The sequence below is a fragment of the Rhynchophorus ferrugineus genome, unplaced genomic scaffold (assembly GCF_030347505.1).
Source record: "Rhynchophorus ferrugineus isolate W39M unplaced genomic scaffold, kcgeb_rfMv2 rfM1, whole genome shotgun sequence".
NCBI lineage: Eukaryota > Metazoa > Arthropoda > Insecta > Coleoptera > Curculionidae > Rhynchophorus > Rhynchophorus ferrugineus.
In genome coordinates, this window is record NW_027472580.1 from 31,328,472 (window position 1) to 31,343,015 (window position 14,544).

Genomic DNA, 14,544 nt, shown 5'->3' on the forward strand with positions numbered 1-14,544 from the left:
ATAATTTTTATTCCTGCCCTAATAACTTAAAAAAGCAAATATTAATCAAATCAAGCAAAGATAAATCGAACTAAATTTATTGTTTTTCAACTTTTAAAATTAATTACCGAATTTAAAAATTTATTAAAAAACATTAAAATATTTTTAAAATTTTTAAGAAATATCTTTAATTAAAAAAATATAAACAAATATCAGCTAACAAAAATATAGATATCAGTATATTGGTGAAAAAAATATCGGCCAAACATATAGATGTATATTTTTTCGGAATCGCTAGTTATATTTCTCATATACTTCTTCCACCATAATTTTTCGTTCTGGAAGATTTCTGTTTTGTTTCCCACTCATAGACATATATTCATTATTCATTTCCTGTATAGATGTTATAGCTGTTTATAGACATTTTTTATGGCCAAATGATCATGAGATGTCTTATTGATGCTTATCAACTGGCACATCTAGCACAACAACCAATTTTGAATTTTCTCGGAATTCATCCTGGAGTGAGCCGTGACCAGTACTGAAAATACGTCGTGGAGTAGCTTTATATCCTATAAATAATTAAATTCATCAATACACTGTAATCTTAATAATCCACATCGAACGTGTTCACGAGATCACTTTATTCTTTGTCCGTAAGGAATTTTTCAATTTAGTTTAAACAACACAAATCGAGCTCATATTGCAAAATATTCTAAAGAAGATTATGTTCAACAATGCCAAATTTCTAATTAAAATGAGTATTTCACAGCATTTCATTTGCCAAAGCCAGATATATAATTGGCAACCAGCACGACTCTAATTAATTATTATTAGTTAAATTAAGTTAATTAATTAATTAATTAATTATTACATAGTTAATTATTTGTAAATTAGTTAAAAATAGATTTAATTTCTTATAATTATTATTTAAATGTGTAATATGTCTAGTTATTTCATTACATCACCAGATATAAAGATTTATTTGCAACCTATATAATATATAATCGTCCATATGAGAAAAATAATCGTATCTAGGTCTAAACCGATTGATTTTGGACTTTGTTGATAATAATTGCAAATTAATAAACATAAGCATAATAAAAACCTTACTTTATTACCGTCAATTGCAGATGCATTTTGCAAATTATAGTAAATTCTTCAGAATTAACTTTTCAAATCAGATGATCAGAATGGAATTATTTAAATAAATAAATATTAAACTCAATGAAATTAACGACAATTCAAATTTGTATTGTCTAGATTCATTCATTCTACTGAATATTAATCGGTATGATTAATTGTTCATTGTACTGTATTTGAAGTCATAAAATATGGATAAAATATCATAAAAAATGTAAGTCAAAGCCTAAATTCTAATGCAAAATATTTTATTTACCAGATAGTTTGACAAAACAAAACGACATCTATCTGAAACCACTTTTTACGGAAAACACATTTTGTCCTTCATAAGTGTTGTATCTACACGTATGAAATTTTTTTATATATAACAAATGTCAAACTACTTTTTAATTGATTCTATTTTTATGGTGCGAAATGTATTTTTTTTTTTGGTCTAGAAACCTTCACAATTTTATCAACGATTCAACGGTTTAAAAACACAGAAAACAAACAAATAAACATAACATTTTATATATTAGATAATGCCTCCTCAAATGCGATAAATCTCAAATAACTTGGTAATAGCGCTGATCAAGAGGACGATACTGCGGTTATGACAGTCACGGGTTCAAACCTTGCTGGCGCATTGTTTTTTAATGTGTGTTTTTCATTATTCCTAAGTGTAGTTTCCCACAAGGAGGAATTACACTTTCATTTCAATCGTATCAAGGTTTTTTGTGCAAATCGAGGATAATCATTCATTTTTAGATATTAGATATATAGATTAAAAAATCGGTACTAGCATTTATTTAATAATGGGTCTTTCTTAAATTATATTCTATATAGTATTGAATAATGTATAAAATAAATCTTAAAAAATATATACTGCCGACAACACTCTTACTCCAAAGAACCTGAAATATACTACTACACGGCAATTTTATAAAAAATTGCTTTTTATTTAAATCAATTTAATTTCAAAATTGTTTTAATCTAAATAGACTTTTTAAACCGGATCTTTTTACATCAAATATTATAAAAACACACACAAAGAACTGCAACATTGTTGGTCAATTTCGGAACGTAATCTTGCTTCAGGTGCGATGAGCCAGGTTCACACAGATAACGCGAAAATTGGATCTAAATGAAATCGTATTAGTTTAGAACAAGCGTGCCCATTTTGTCATCTGAATATCTTTCTGAAAATTTAGTTTATAGGTGATACTTATGATTAGCGTTGGGAACTATCGACTGAAAACAGTCGAAACAGTCGATAGTCAAAAAACTAGCGACTGAAAATAGTATGTATTATATTCAGTCAAATGCACGGTTCGACTGCTTTTTTTTAATTCCTAATGTCAGACGAAGATGTACGAATCCTTTCCTGTATAAATCGTGAGAGAGGAAAAGACGGAGATAATTACTTGGGGCAGTTAATTTTATATGTGCTTATATTTTCCAACGGTAGTATGGAGGTGTATAAATTCTTAAATTCCTTCACGAACTAACTTTTAAAAAGAAAAGGAAAAAAGTACTGAATACTATTATAATAATAATACATAACATGCAATTTATAATTTAATTTTAAACGAAGTAGAATTACTTTTATATTTGAATATTCTGTGGATCTGTTAAAAGGAATGGAATTTTTCTATGGAATGGAATAATACCCCACAAATGTTTTATTGCATTTTAATGTATTAATTGTTATTTTTAAGTAATATACTATTATCAATATAGACAATACAATAGAACTTAAATAAAATCTAAAAACTAAAGATATACAATAATCATAAATACTATATAAAAATTGAAGATATATATATCTAATCTTATAAAAAAACTGATCAATGACATAATTAAAAATGATCTGAATGAAATCGAATGTATTAACTATTATAAGTAATCGAAATATTAACTATTATAGCCATAAAAAGAGTCAAAATATTTCACTATTTATCATTCCCAATTTTAATCTTTTTATCCTATTAAATTAAAAATATTGAAAAATATCGTACCAAAATGCTATAATATTAATATACAATATGTTGTTATTTACAAGCAAACTATCAAGAAAATTATAAAAACTATATATATTACATATAAAATTATGTAAACATAAATTGGGAACATTTTTGCTAGGTCGAGGCTAATACGCCAGAACGTTAAAAATCAGTCAAATGAAACTAGTTGAACCAAAAATAGTAACTAAACGTACGACTGAAGCAGTCGATGGTAAATAGTAACAAAATCAGTCGGACCGAAAATAGAGACTGAAAACAGTCACTGGTAAAAAGTAGTAAAATAAGTCCAACCAGAAATAGCGACTGAAACAGTCGATAGTAAAAAGTAGTCAATTACTAAACAGTCGATAATCAATTTCAGTCGATAGTTCCCAACACTACTTATGATATATATTCTATTCGTTTAATGAAAACATTATTCTAGTGAAATACTAAATTGTTCAAATAACAAGATAATACTGAAACATAATATACTGGATTTAAATGGAATATATATAAAAATAATAAAAGACGCAGTGTTAAAGGCGACAGGACGGCCCTCCTGCTGTTACAGTGTTGGTTTACATTATGTGACCATTATTTATTGAAGTTATATAGAAATGTCACTGCTTATTCCACGATGTAAAATTCGACATGCCTCATGGTCGCTACAGGCTTAAAACCGACCGTGGTTCGGAGCCCCAGTTAAACAGTACGTCCAATAAAAAGGGGAGTTTAAAATATTTTTAAAAAATCAGATATGATCGTACATCTATAATATTGGAGTGAATTTTGAAGAAATTACAATAAAAGCAATACTAATACAATTCAACAGTGTCACAACAAAGTGTGAATAAAGTTAACCTGGTTCTGAAAAAACTAAACAGACCTAATAAGTGATCAAGATGAGGATAGATATCTAGAAGAATGGCGCCTTTTAAATTTGTTTGGTAGTACGTTCAATAACCGTTTTATCGACACCAGTGGGCCAATAAATACATAAGGATTATTAATGGTTTATCGAAAAGTGATTTAACGGCGACCACCCCATGAAATAAATTTACTACTGAAATAAATTTTCTGCTATCGCTACTCGACATTGCCTTTCATATGAATAATATATTATATGGTTAAAATTCACGATTTTCGACACTGGTCCGTTCATTGACTGCTACCGTCTGTTTATGATATCGACAAAACTTTTTCACGTTCAAGAATAACTTTCAAATCGTAAGAATCATCATCAACAGTTTATTAGATCGAGGCAACACGCAAACTCGCTATCTCAGTTATTCCAACATTTATTACCTCTGGCCGAACCGTCTAAAATAAGACTAAAAAACCATTCATTCAAAATCATTTATTAGTCAACTCTAATGAAGTTTTCTTCTTTATAAATTATATTTTTAATTGATTTAGGTTCACTGAAAACATTGAAACTAATCAGGCTAATGGAATAATAATTGTTTCAAAATGGCTTTCATTATTTCTTGAATGAATTAATTGAATTGTTCCATTCGGCCTACAAGAGATCCACATTTTTTAGAGTAATTGGTTGTCACAAACAAGCATAAATATTGATAAAACTTTTGGGTTAGAGATACACTGATTTTAAGCAAGTGATATAAAAAATATATTAACAATAAAATATATTAAAATATAATTTTTAATTCCGCGACACTATCTAAATGAAACTATTACAAACTGAAATTTTATTTTTAATTACAGAACTTAAAGAATATAACCAACCTTTCAAATTAATTCAATAAACAATATACAAATATTGTTTCAGTCAACCAGAATCACTCATTTCGACTAGAATTATAAGAATAAGAAAAAAATAGTATTTTTATATTCCCGGCAGACTTAGAGTACCAATTAGTTCTGCTTATTTATTTAGGGTCATAAATACTCATATGTAGCGTTGGGAACTATCGACTGAAAACAGTCGAAACAGTCGATAGTTACCAAACAGTCGAAACAGTCGATAGTCAAAATACTAGCGACTGAAATGTTTTTATATTTTCCAACGCTAGTATCAGCGAGACGGAGATGTATATATTCCTTCACATACTAACTCTAAAAAAGAAAAGGAAAAAATAATTACTGAAAACTATTAACATGCAGTTAACAACTACATTTTAAACTTCACAAATTTCACAAATAAAAATGATCGACACCTTTGACTGTCAAACGAAGAATGTTTATCAATAAATAGAAGTTAAATATGAGAAGATACTAAAACTAAAAACATTTCGCCTGCTTGGTTGGCGGAGTTGTATGGGCGACAGGACGGTCCGCCTAGTGTAGCGATAGTTGCGGGTTCGAATCCTGCTGGGGCATGATCCTGAATTTATGTCTGTGATTGTTTAATATTTATAATTGTCCTTGGTAATAGTGCAAAATCCGACAAGGAAAATGATCGCAGTGACGCCAGTAACCAGGCTAGGTAAGACCGGATGGTCGGTAGGCTTAATGCCGAGGACCGTGATTCGGAGCCCACGTTATACTGTAGGTCCAGTCCAGACAAACCCCTAGTTGGTAAAAGGAGAATTTAAAATATATAAAAAAACGCATTTCAATTCTTTAGAACTAAAAATGCAAATCGAATTATTATTAAATATCATAACGAACTTAAAGCAGAAGGTAAATTTAAAAATATTTCTCTTTTGTTCAAATAGCAGAATTGGATAAGGTTTCAATATTTTTTTAAGGAAAATAAACATCTTGGAAGTTGAAAACGTAGGTAATTATTTGAACTCAAGCCCTTCCCCTTATATTTGAACAACTATCTCAAATTTCAGAGCGCACATTACACAATTCTATAATATTTGTATTGTATTATATACAGTCTTGTGTTTGTATTTACCTTTAGTTAAAAAACTACAATCTGCTAAGTGAAAATAATGGGTTTTATTTATATTTATTTCAGCTGCCAAGATAAACGAAAGTTGCACATTCAACGAACAATGCGAAACGATCTATTACCTCACGGAATGCAAGGAAGGCGTATGCTCTTGTCGGTACCAATTGGTACCCGCTTTGAAAGCCGACGGGACAGTAGAATGTATTCGTAAGTACAAATTAATTTATAAATATACCTTCAAAAAATAAATTATTATAATAAAATCAAAATCATATGAACTATCCAGATGTTGCTTGTTACTTATTTACAGCTATTATTAATTATTTTAAATATAACATGCCAAAAACTGGAAATATATCCATATTAACAGTGAACAAATAATAGTAAGATATTTGAAATAAAACGTAAGTAATATATTTTGCTAAATTTATATCCCTTTGTTTCGAACGCTATCTCGTTAATCCTTCTGTATAGATCCGAGACTTGGACACTGTTACAGTTTGATATATGTAATCTTCAGGGCTTAAAAAATGCGATATTTAAGGCATATTGTGCATGTTTCTCTAAAAGATCGTGTTGGAAATGAGGTTATTCGTTTAAGATATGACAGTCTATGCACATTTGAGGAAGAAATACAGAGACGTAAATTAAAATGGTTTGCACATGTCTATCGAACATAATATGAACAAATTCCTCAGAGGCCTTTTTGGCGAAATCGAGTTCTTTGTTTGATCAGCTCCGAAAAGACATGAATCAATATCATAGGAAGCAATCTGAAAAATAAAAAATTAACATTATCCATTGCCACGATCTTTACAGTCAATCGTCAACTGTGGTGTGATTTGATGCATAGATTTAATAGCAGCGTATTTGATATAATCCTCTCCAGAATAAACATTTTAGAATACAATGCAGTACTGCCCATATTTTATTAATTATTGAAAACTATTGCTGAATTATATTTGTGCAATAGTCATATTCGATTCTTACTTTAAACAATACTTTAAGAGTAGGGCCGAAAATCCGGAGTGAACTGACTGGTAACAGATTGAAAAAATTCGAATATCACTTCAAATGTTAGTGAAAAGGTAGCAAAATTCAATGCTGTCTACCTGGCTTCACCTCTTGCACGATATTCGTTTGATTGATCGTTAATTCGTGTATCGTATGCGTACATACATGTTTCATCTCCCGAAATGATTCGCTGAACAGCGTTTTATTGACCAGTAATCTTAAGATTAATCAATATTATGGTCAATAAGTTTAATAAAATCTCTGTCACTCAACAATTTTTGGGCACAGAATGTGAGAAATTATCGGTAACCATTGAAAGATGACCAAAATTTTCATGAAACAATTTATACCGTTATCAAACACTTTTGTTCTGGAAAGAGCATCGTCATCAAGCGGCATTTAATCCGTTCAAAAGCATGGAAATCTGAAAGGCAAAGGAAACAAGAAGAAACATTAAATGCATTTCTTCTACTGATTTTTAATTAATTTTAATTTGTTTGTATCTGTACTACTTTAAGTACATTGATTAAAACAAATTACATTTTCTTAAATATAAGCAAAATGATATTTAGGAAAAATAAATTGAGAGCCTAGACATTAATCTATCAATAAATATTAGATTACATTCATATATATATATTTTAAACTATTTTTCATGAATATATGGTAAATCCCAAAAATTGGTATAAAAAATGATCTCTCAATCGATGTCATTGTACTGTCCCAGAAAAATAATTATTTCAGTTCCGTCTCTTTTTTCTTTCTGAAATTAGAAATAGGTAATAGAAAATGCCAACCAAAAAACATTAATCAAACGGTTAGTAAGTTGTGAACTAACCGTGTCTTAATTTAAATATTTTTCAAATAAATAGTGCTTAAATATTGTCAAGAAAAAGCACTAATCAATCCCAGATAAATATAGAAAGTGACCAATCAGTTTTTCCTATTTTGTAATAAAGTTTATTAAAATTATCTTTACAAAAGAAATTGAAACGACTTCAAAAAATAAATAAGGAACTCACTAAAAAGTAAAAAATAATCAAACTTAGCAGTTTAACACAAAAAAACACGTTTAAAATATTCTATTTTAACGTAATAATCGTTGTAAAAACTAAATAAAAATCTATTTGAAGTCGGTACCGTGCCCAAACAGTTATATTGAAACAATATTTTCAACGAAAAAATTTGACCAACTTGAAAAAATAAATAAGGAACTCACTAAAATTTAAAGAAAATTATTTTTCTTTTTTTAGTGTTAGATATATACCCAACAAATTATGCAGTTATTTTATTTAGTATTACAATGGGTATGCCAAATAAAGGTACAGACCATATGAGGAAAAATAGGAATAAAGAAATAATAATTGAAAATGCAAAAAAGCTTCAGGCTCCGGGGTCCGCTACTTAGCCTAGGTGATTTGACAAATGTTATAACTAAACTAGAGCAAAAAGTTATCGTTTCCTGCGGGAATCGAACCCGCGACTATCGTTTGGGAGCTGAGCGTTCCAACCATTACACCATAGAAGCAGTTGTCTACAATATTTCTACGAGGTCTTATATGCTATCGTTAGGGCTTAAAAAGCAAACTCAATGGCTTTTGCACTGAATGACTTCCGATTTTCTGTCACATGAGCTCAGCAATAACATTGTACACAAATATCTGATTATATTAGTTAAATAAAAAATATGTGAAAAGATTCCCCCCCTTCTATCTCCAACATATCCTGATTTGGTTCCATTGAAACAACCTCGGAAGTGCACTACATTTAACTCTACACAGTGGAATATATATTTAAAAATATATACAACGTAACATAGAACCTGGTCTTTTTTCGTAGTCGGTTAAAACAGAAAACAAATCACTATAGACGTTGAAATTCTAATAAAACCACTCTTATTCGATACATTTTATATATTCCTGTATAAAATCATAACAGCACAAAAACAAAGAGCGATGAAAACATTCAAAAGGGACGGAAACCACATAATCTTTATCAGCTTGAAACAAAATACGAGACAATATAGAACAAGAAATATAACATACTACACGACAAAGCTCACCGAGAGTGAATTAAGAAGTTCTTCCCGCCTTACGCCCTGCATACAAAGGTCTATAAGGATACGTGTTTTAAGTGATATATAACTTGCTTTAAAAGTGTCACGTTTTACCTCTAAAATATAGAAATATTTCCTTTTTTTGTCTGTCTCCATATGTCTTTATATACTTTTTCAATTTCAGCTGAGGTATTATTTACAACTGCCAAACCTTGAGACTATATAATGTTTTTTATGTAAAATCGTATCATTAGTATTATGTAATAGAAATATCAATGTTAAGATTGAATAACATAAAACATTTATCTCTGCCGGCTTGGTGGCGTAGTGGTAAAAGCGATGGGACAGTCCTCCTAAATCGTAAATTTATATTTATGATTGTTTAAAATTTGTGAATGTTCTAGGCAAGAGTGTAAAATCCGACAAGGAAAATGATCCGAGTCACGCCAGTAACCAGGCTGGGTAAGACCGGATGTCTTCTGGGATAATTCCTAAAGTTGGTCACTCGCCAGTCAGTCAGCTTAATGCTGAGGACCGTGGTTCGTAGCCCACGTTAAATTTTTGGCCAAGTCCAGATAAACCCATAGTTGGTAAAAGGAGACTTTAAAATATATATTAAAAAAAACAAACATTTATCTATTTTTAATCAAGTTTAAAAAATGAGGAGGTTCTATGTTCGGTTGTATATATTTTTTTAATGTACGTTCGCCGATTTCTCTGTCAATTATGTAACAATTTCAAATTTCAAAGGCACGTACAATGTTTTTATATATTTTTTTATCTAAAATAATCAAATATTGGGGTATAATGTTATTGCTGAACTGATGTAACGAAAAATCGGAAATAGTTCAGTGTAAAAGTTAGTCAGTTTGCTTTTTAAGCAATAACCACATCATATGAGACGTGGTAGAACCGTTTTATTCAACTGTTTCTATGGTGTAATGGTTAGTACGTTGAGCTCACACGTGGAGGTATATGGTTCAAACCCCAACAGGGCAGAACTGCGTAATTTATTGAGAAATATCTAACACAAAAAGAGAAAGATAAAATATTTTCAACAACAAATTTGAACCGACTTCAAAAAATAACTCAGGAACTCACTAAAATGTAAAAAATAATCAAACATACATTTTTAACAAAAAAAAACATTTTAAAATAAAATATGCGCATAATAATCGTTTTTATAACTAAATCAAAATAAATAAAACCTTCTACTAAACGTATTTTATTTCAACAATATGCACACAATTTAGCTTAATACCTACCTAAACCTATTTATCTATTTAACCGACTACTACCAAGTGATTAGTTTGAAGGCGGTGCCGAGCTCAAACAATACAGAAATAATAATATAACTTTATGACATATATACAAAATTAAATCACAGTCTAATCTGTTGCTCGGTACCGACTTCAAAGTGGTGGTAGTTAAAATAATATTGTAAGTAAATAAATAGGTTTAGGTAGGTATTAAGCTATATTTTGTATAAATAGTAGATTATGACATACATGTAATAGATAGGTTTAATTAAATAAGGTTTTTGTTTATTTTTACATAGTTATTATAACGATTATTATGTACATTTTTTTATTTTAAAACGTTTTTTATTTGTATTAAAATGTAAGTTTGATTATTTCTTGCTTTTTGGTGAGTTTTTATCTATTTTTTGAAGTCCGTTCAATTTTTTGTTAAATATATTTTAATATACTACAATACTATCATATAATTTAAAACAGGAACGTTTTTGTTTTACGTCATATTCACTAACCTTAAAAAATAAGCTAATTAATTCGTGACAAATATTTTTAATCTTCTTGGTTGGGTAATTTATTTTCATTAAACAATAATTGTTACGTATTTCTAGGGTGTTATTTTAAATATATCAAATTTTATACTCAACTAATAACTAATAAAATCATATATAAAATTGGAAATGTATTTGGCGAAATTCCTATAAATTTTGATACAAATATATTTTGGTTTGATCGACTTATATGTGGTAATGAAACCTGAAAGATGAGCCACGTGTTATAAGCCTTATATCTTATTTTAGCGATGAAAGAAAACTATATCACTATTATACGTTTTAAAAATAGTTGTTGTATTAAATTGTTGATCGCTAACTATAAGAAGTTTTAAAACCATAAACTTTATTTTTAAAAATATGAGGAATTAACTCATACCAATTACAAATGTTAAATATTTAATTAATAGTTATCAAATTGATCATTTTGCTGGCTTAATTCCTATAGGCGTTGGAAATTGGATTAACTGTGATGATCGTAGAAGGTTTAAACAAAACAATAGCATGACAAACTTAAGGAAAAATAATTGCCTAATAATAAATGTAATCACTTTTAATTCGGTGGAATAAAATTTGTATTATCATGGAACATCTACGGTGTTGCCAAACATTTCGTTGCAAGTGTTCAAATAAAAGTTCTTGAATGGAAAATTATAACCTATTATATTTTATTAAGATCTTCATATTAACTTTTTTATAAATAAAAAATTAATACAAAAACCACTTGTTATCATCATCAGTCCATATCTAGTGCTTAGAGAGAGTGTCTACTTCTCAACCTATATGCTGCTGTTAGTGCCACAGGACATCTGGCTTCAGATAATGTTGGTGTCTATTTCGCTCTCTATGACCTTGTTCCATATCTTTTTTTGGAGCTGTTTACTCAGCCTTGCATTCAAGAATTTGATGTCTCAATAGAAGTCGCTGAGGGATTCATTCACCTTTCATTTGACAGGCATGTCCAAACCAATGAATCTGCTTCTCACAATTTACTCAACTCAACAAATGTGAATTCATTGTCAGGTCTTAAACGAATGACGTCTATTACGATTTCTAGTACGATCTTGGAGAAAAGCATGTAGAATTTACTTTAAGCATCGCAAATGAAAGCTTACAGATATCAAACTGCCAAGTCCAAGGGGGGTCCATCCAAGTCTCGGGGCTAAACAGACGTATTGGCCAGATAAGCCTTCTAAAGGGTACACGCACCGTCTTAGAAAAGCAAGATCAGCTTGGCTGATTTGGCTCATTACTTCAGCGCTAAATACCATATTATGTTCTAGATACTATTGTTCTAAAACACTTGAACCCCTGCAACTTGCTCTAACTTAATTCAATAAATGGACTGGTTCAAAGTCTAGTCTAAAATGGACTGTTCAGTTCTTAATATTTTGATATTTTTGTCATAAATTCCCAAGTCGTATCTTCTCTGCAGAACCAACCATATCATGAAGAATGTTAAAAATCAACATATGCATTAGCGAATCATCAGCGAACATATTTTTAAACATTTTTCTCCGTCAGAAACTCTACAGTTCTTCCAATAAAAAAATCATAGCACGTTATAGATTAAGTCGAATATACTGCCAAATGCAGTTTCAAAAAATATAAAATTAGTTTTAAACTCTGAACGGATTTTTTCTACCTATTTTACATGAGTTAAAAAGATACAGAATGAAGTCTGATGCGTCGAAATATGCAACCAAATTAATCTATAAAATTCGATTTGTGTTGGTAGTGGTCCCTATTCTCAAATATTTACAAGATTTTTCAAAACGTTAGTTTTGAGAATTAGTGGTTACAAACTGACAAACGTAAACCAAAAGTTAAATATAATGCGGCAACATTGTGAGATGCTGACGTCATAAATTTTGATGACGTGTATTTGCTGTTTTATTTGATCGATCTTCTACAATCCATCAAAACATTGTATGTTATAAAATGGTATATCACTTATTTGTCTGGCTTTTTATTATTGTGTGGGATATTATTTACTTTTTCATAACATTACATTTTCATTTTTATAAAACTTACATACTGGTACTTTTTACTATTAATTACTCTATTCTAGCTTTCTATTATCATATTTTGTCAGTAGAAATAATGTTTTTCAGGCGTTAACAGCTTCGTCATTTTCAATAACCACGTCACAGAGCAATCTTCTTTTAATTCCCCGTGATTGGTCGATATTAAGCTTCTGTTGCCAATCTATAATATACCATACAGCATTAATATTTGGCACATTATCGATTCGTCTATACTAGATATAGATGTTCATTTTTATGAGTATTTTTGATTATTGAATAAAGTTACCCTATGTAGACTATAGTTTCCTTTTGCGAATAGTATTAATATTAAGCATCAGCATTACAGTATCTTCTGAAAATCACCAATCAATTTGAATCCTTTATTTTCAAAATATTCAAAACAGATAGCATGTATGATCAACTAACATTTTTTCACATATGTTTTTGACTATAAAGTTACCAGGTCAACCTCAAGTCACTAACTCCATAAAAACAATTAGAAAATAATTGACGGTACCTTCATTATAGTACATAACTTTTTTTTCTCATATCGTTGAAGCTGGCAGACAATATCTTTTTGTAATGTTAAAAATTCAACCTTCATTAACTCATATTTTTGCACACATCTATTCCGCGTCTGCGGATAACATTTTATATACAGGAATGAAGTAGAGGTCCGAGTTTTCAGGTACTAGCACATATGAATTATAATATAATTTAAAAAATAACATTACAGTTAGGTCACTTTAGCCCATATTATGTAGGTAATTACCCACATTATAAAACTTGTAAAAAATGGCAATTCTCTAAAATTCGTTATAAACAACAAATGGCCAAGACTTTAAATAGTTTCACTCCAATCAAGTTAAGAGTATCGATCGAATGAAACTTTTCTATTTCAAGTTCAGCTCATAATATCGTCCATAAAAAATTTTACTTTTAAAGTTTTAGGAAACATGCACAAATAGCAATGACGTATGCAAGAATGAGACATATTTTTTAAAAACACTAAAAAACTTATTAAAATACAAAACCCAAGAATAATTAACTTAAAGTAATAGGTATAAGTGGAAGTCTTCTTCCGACGCTTAGATATATTAGATAAATAATTCAAAGTTTTGTCCAGTAATAAGCCCTTCATTCTTCCCTCTTCAAGTAGCATATTTCGTCGTTTTTTCAACCAATCCAAAGTATTTCTTCTTATTATTATCAGAGGTCTTGCTCGACTAATTCGTGCCACTAGTAGGAACAAATAATATGAAGAAACAATATCTGAATAATTCGACAAGTAAAGTAGGATTTCCAATATATGTGATTTCATACATAAAGAAGCTTCATGAATAATTTGATAGCATATCTGCTTCCATAATAATCTTTTCTTCTTAATATTGCAGTTTCGCACATATTCATAATTTTATTAAATTATTTGTCACCGATATGGAAACCACTTTTTTCCAGCGCTTAAATCACTCACCACGCATTTTCCACTCATATCACCTTGGCCATAATAAAACAAAATTTTAGTTCGCACTTTTTGTTGGTTTGTTGAATGTGGATCGTATATTTTATTTAGTTTGCTGAATTTGATTCAAAAAAAGAAACCCTTTAGTAGATTTTTATTGTTTGATGTTTAAAATAACACCTGGTTAATAGAGAGACGAAGATGGTATCTG

General features: G+C 29.5%; 1 protein-coding gene across 1 annotated transcript in view; it reads left to right on the forward strand.

Annotated features, from left to right (window-relative positions):
* The window catches only part of jus (EB domain-containing julius seizure protein), a 95,085-nt gene that overhangs the window by 61,193 nt on the left and 19,348 nt on the right, over nucleotides 1-14,544 (forward strand). Inside the window, exon 3 of the mRNA XM_076419336.1 lies at nucleotides 6,037-6,177. Within this exon, the coding sequence (XP_076275451.1) occupies nucleotides 6,037-6,177 (141 nt within the window). The remainder of the gene's footprint in view (nucleotides 1-6,036; nucleotides 6,178-14,544) is intronic.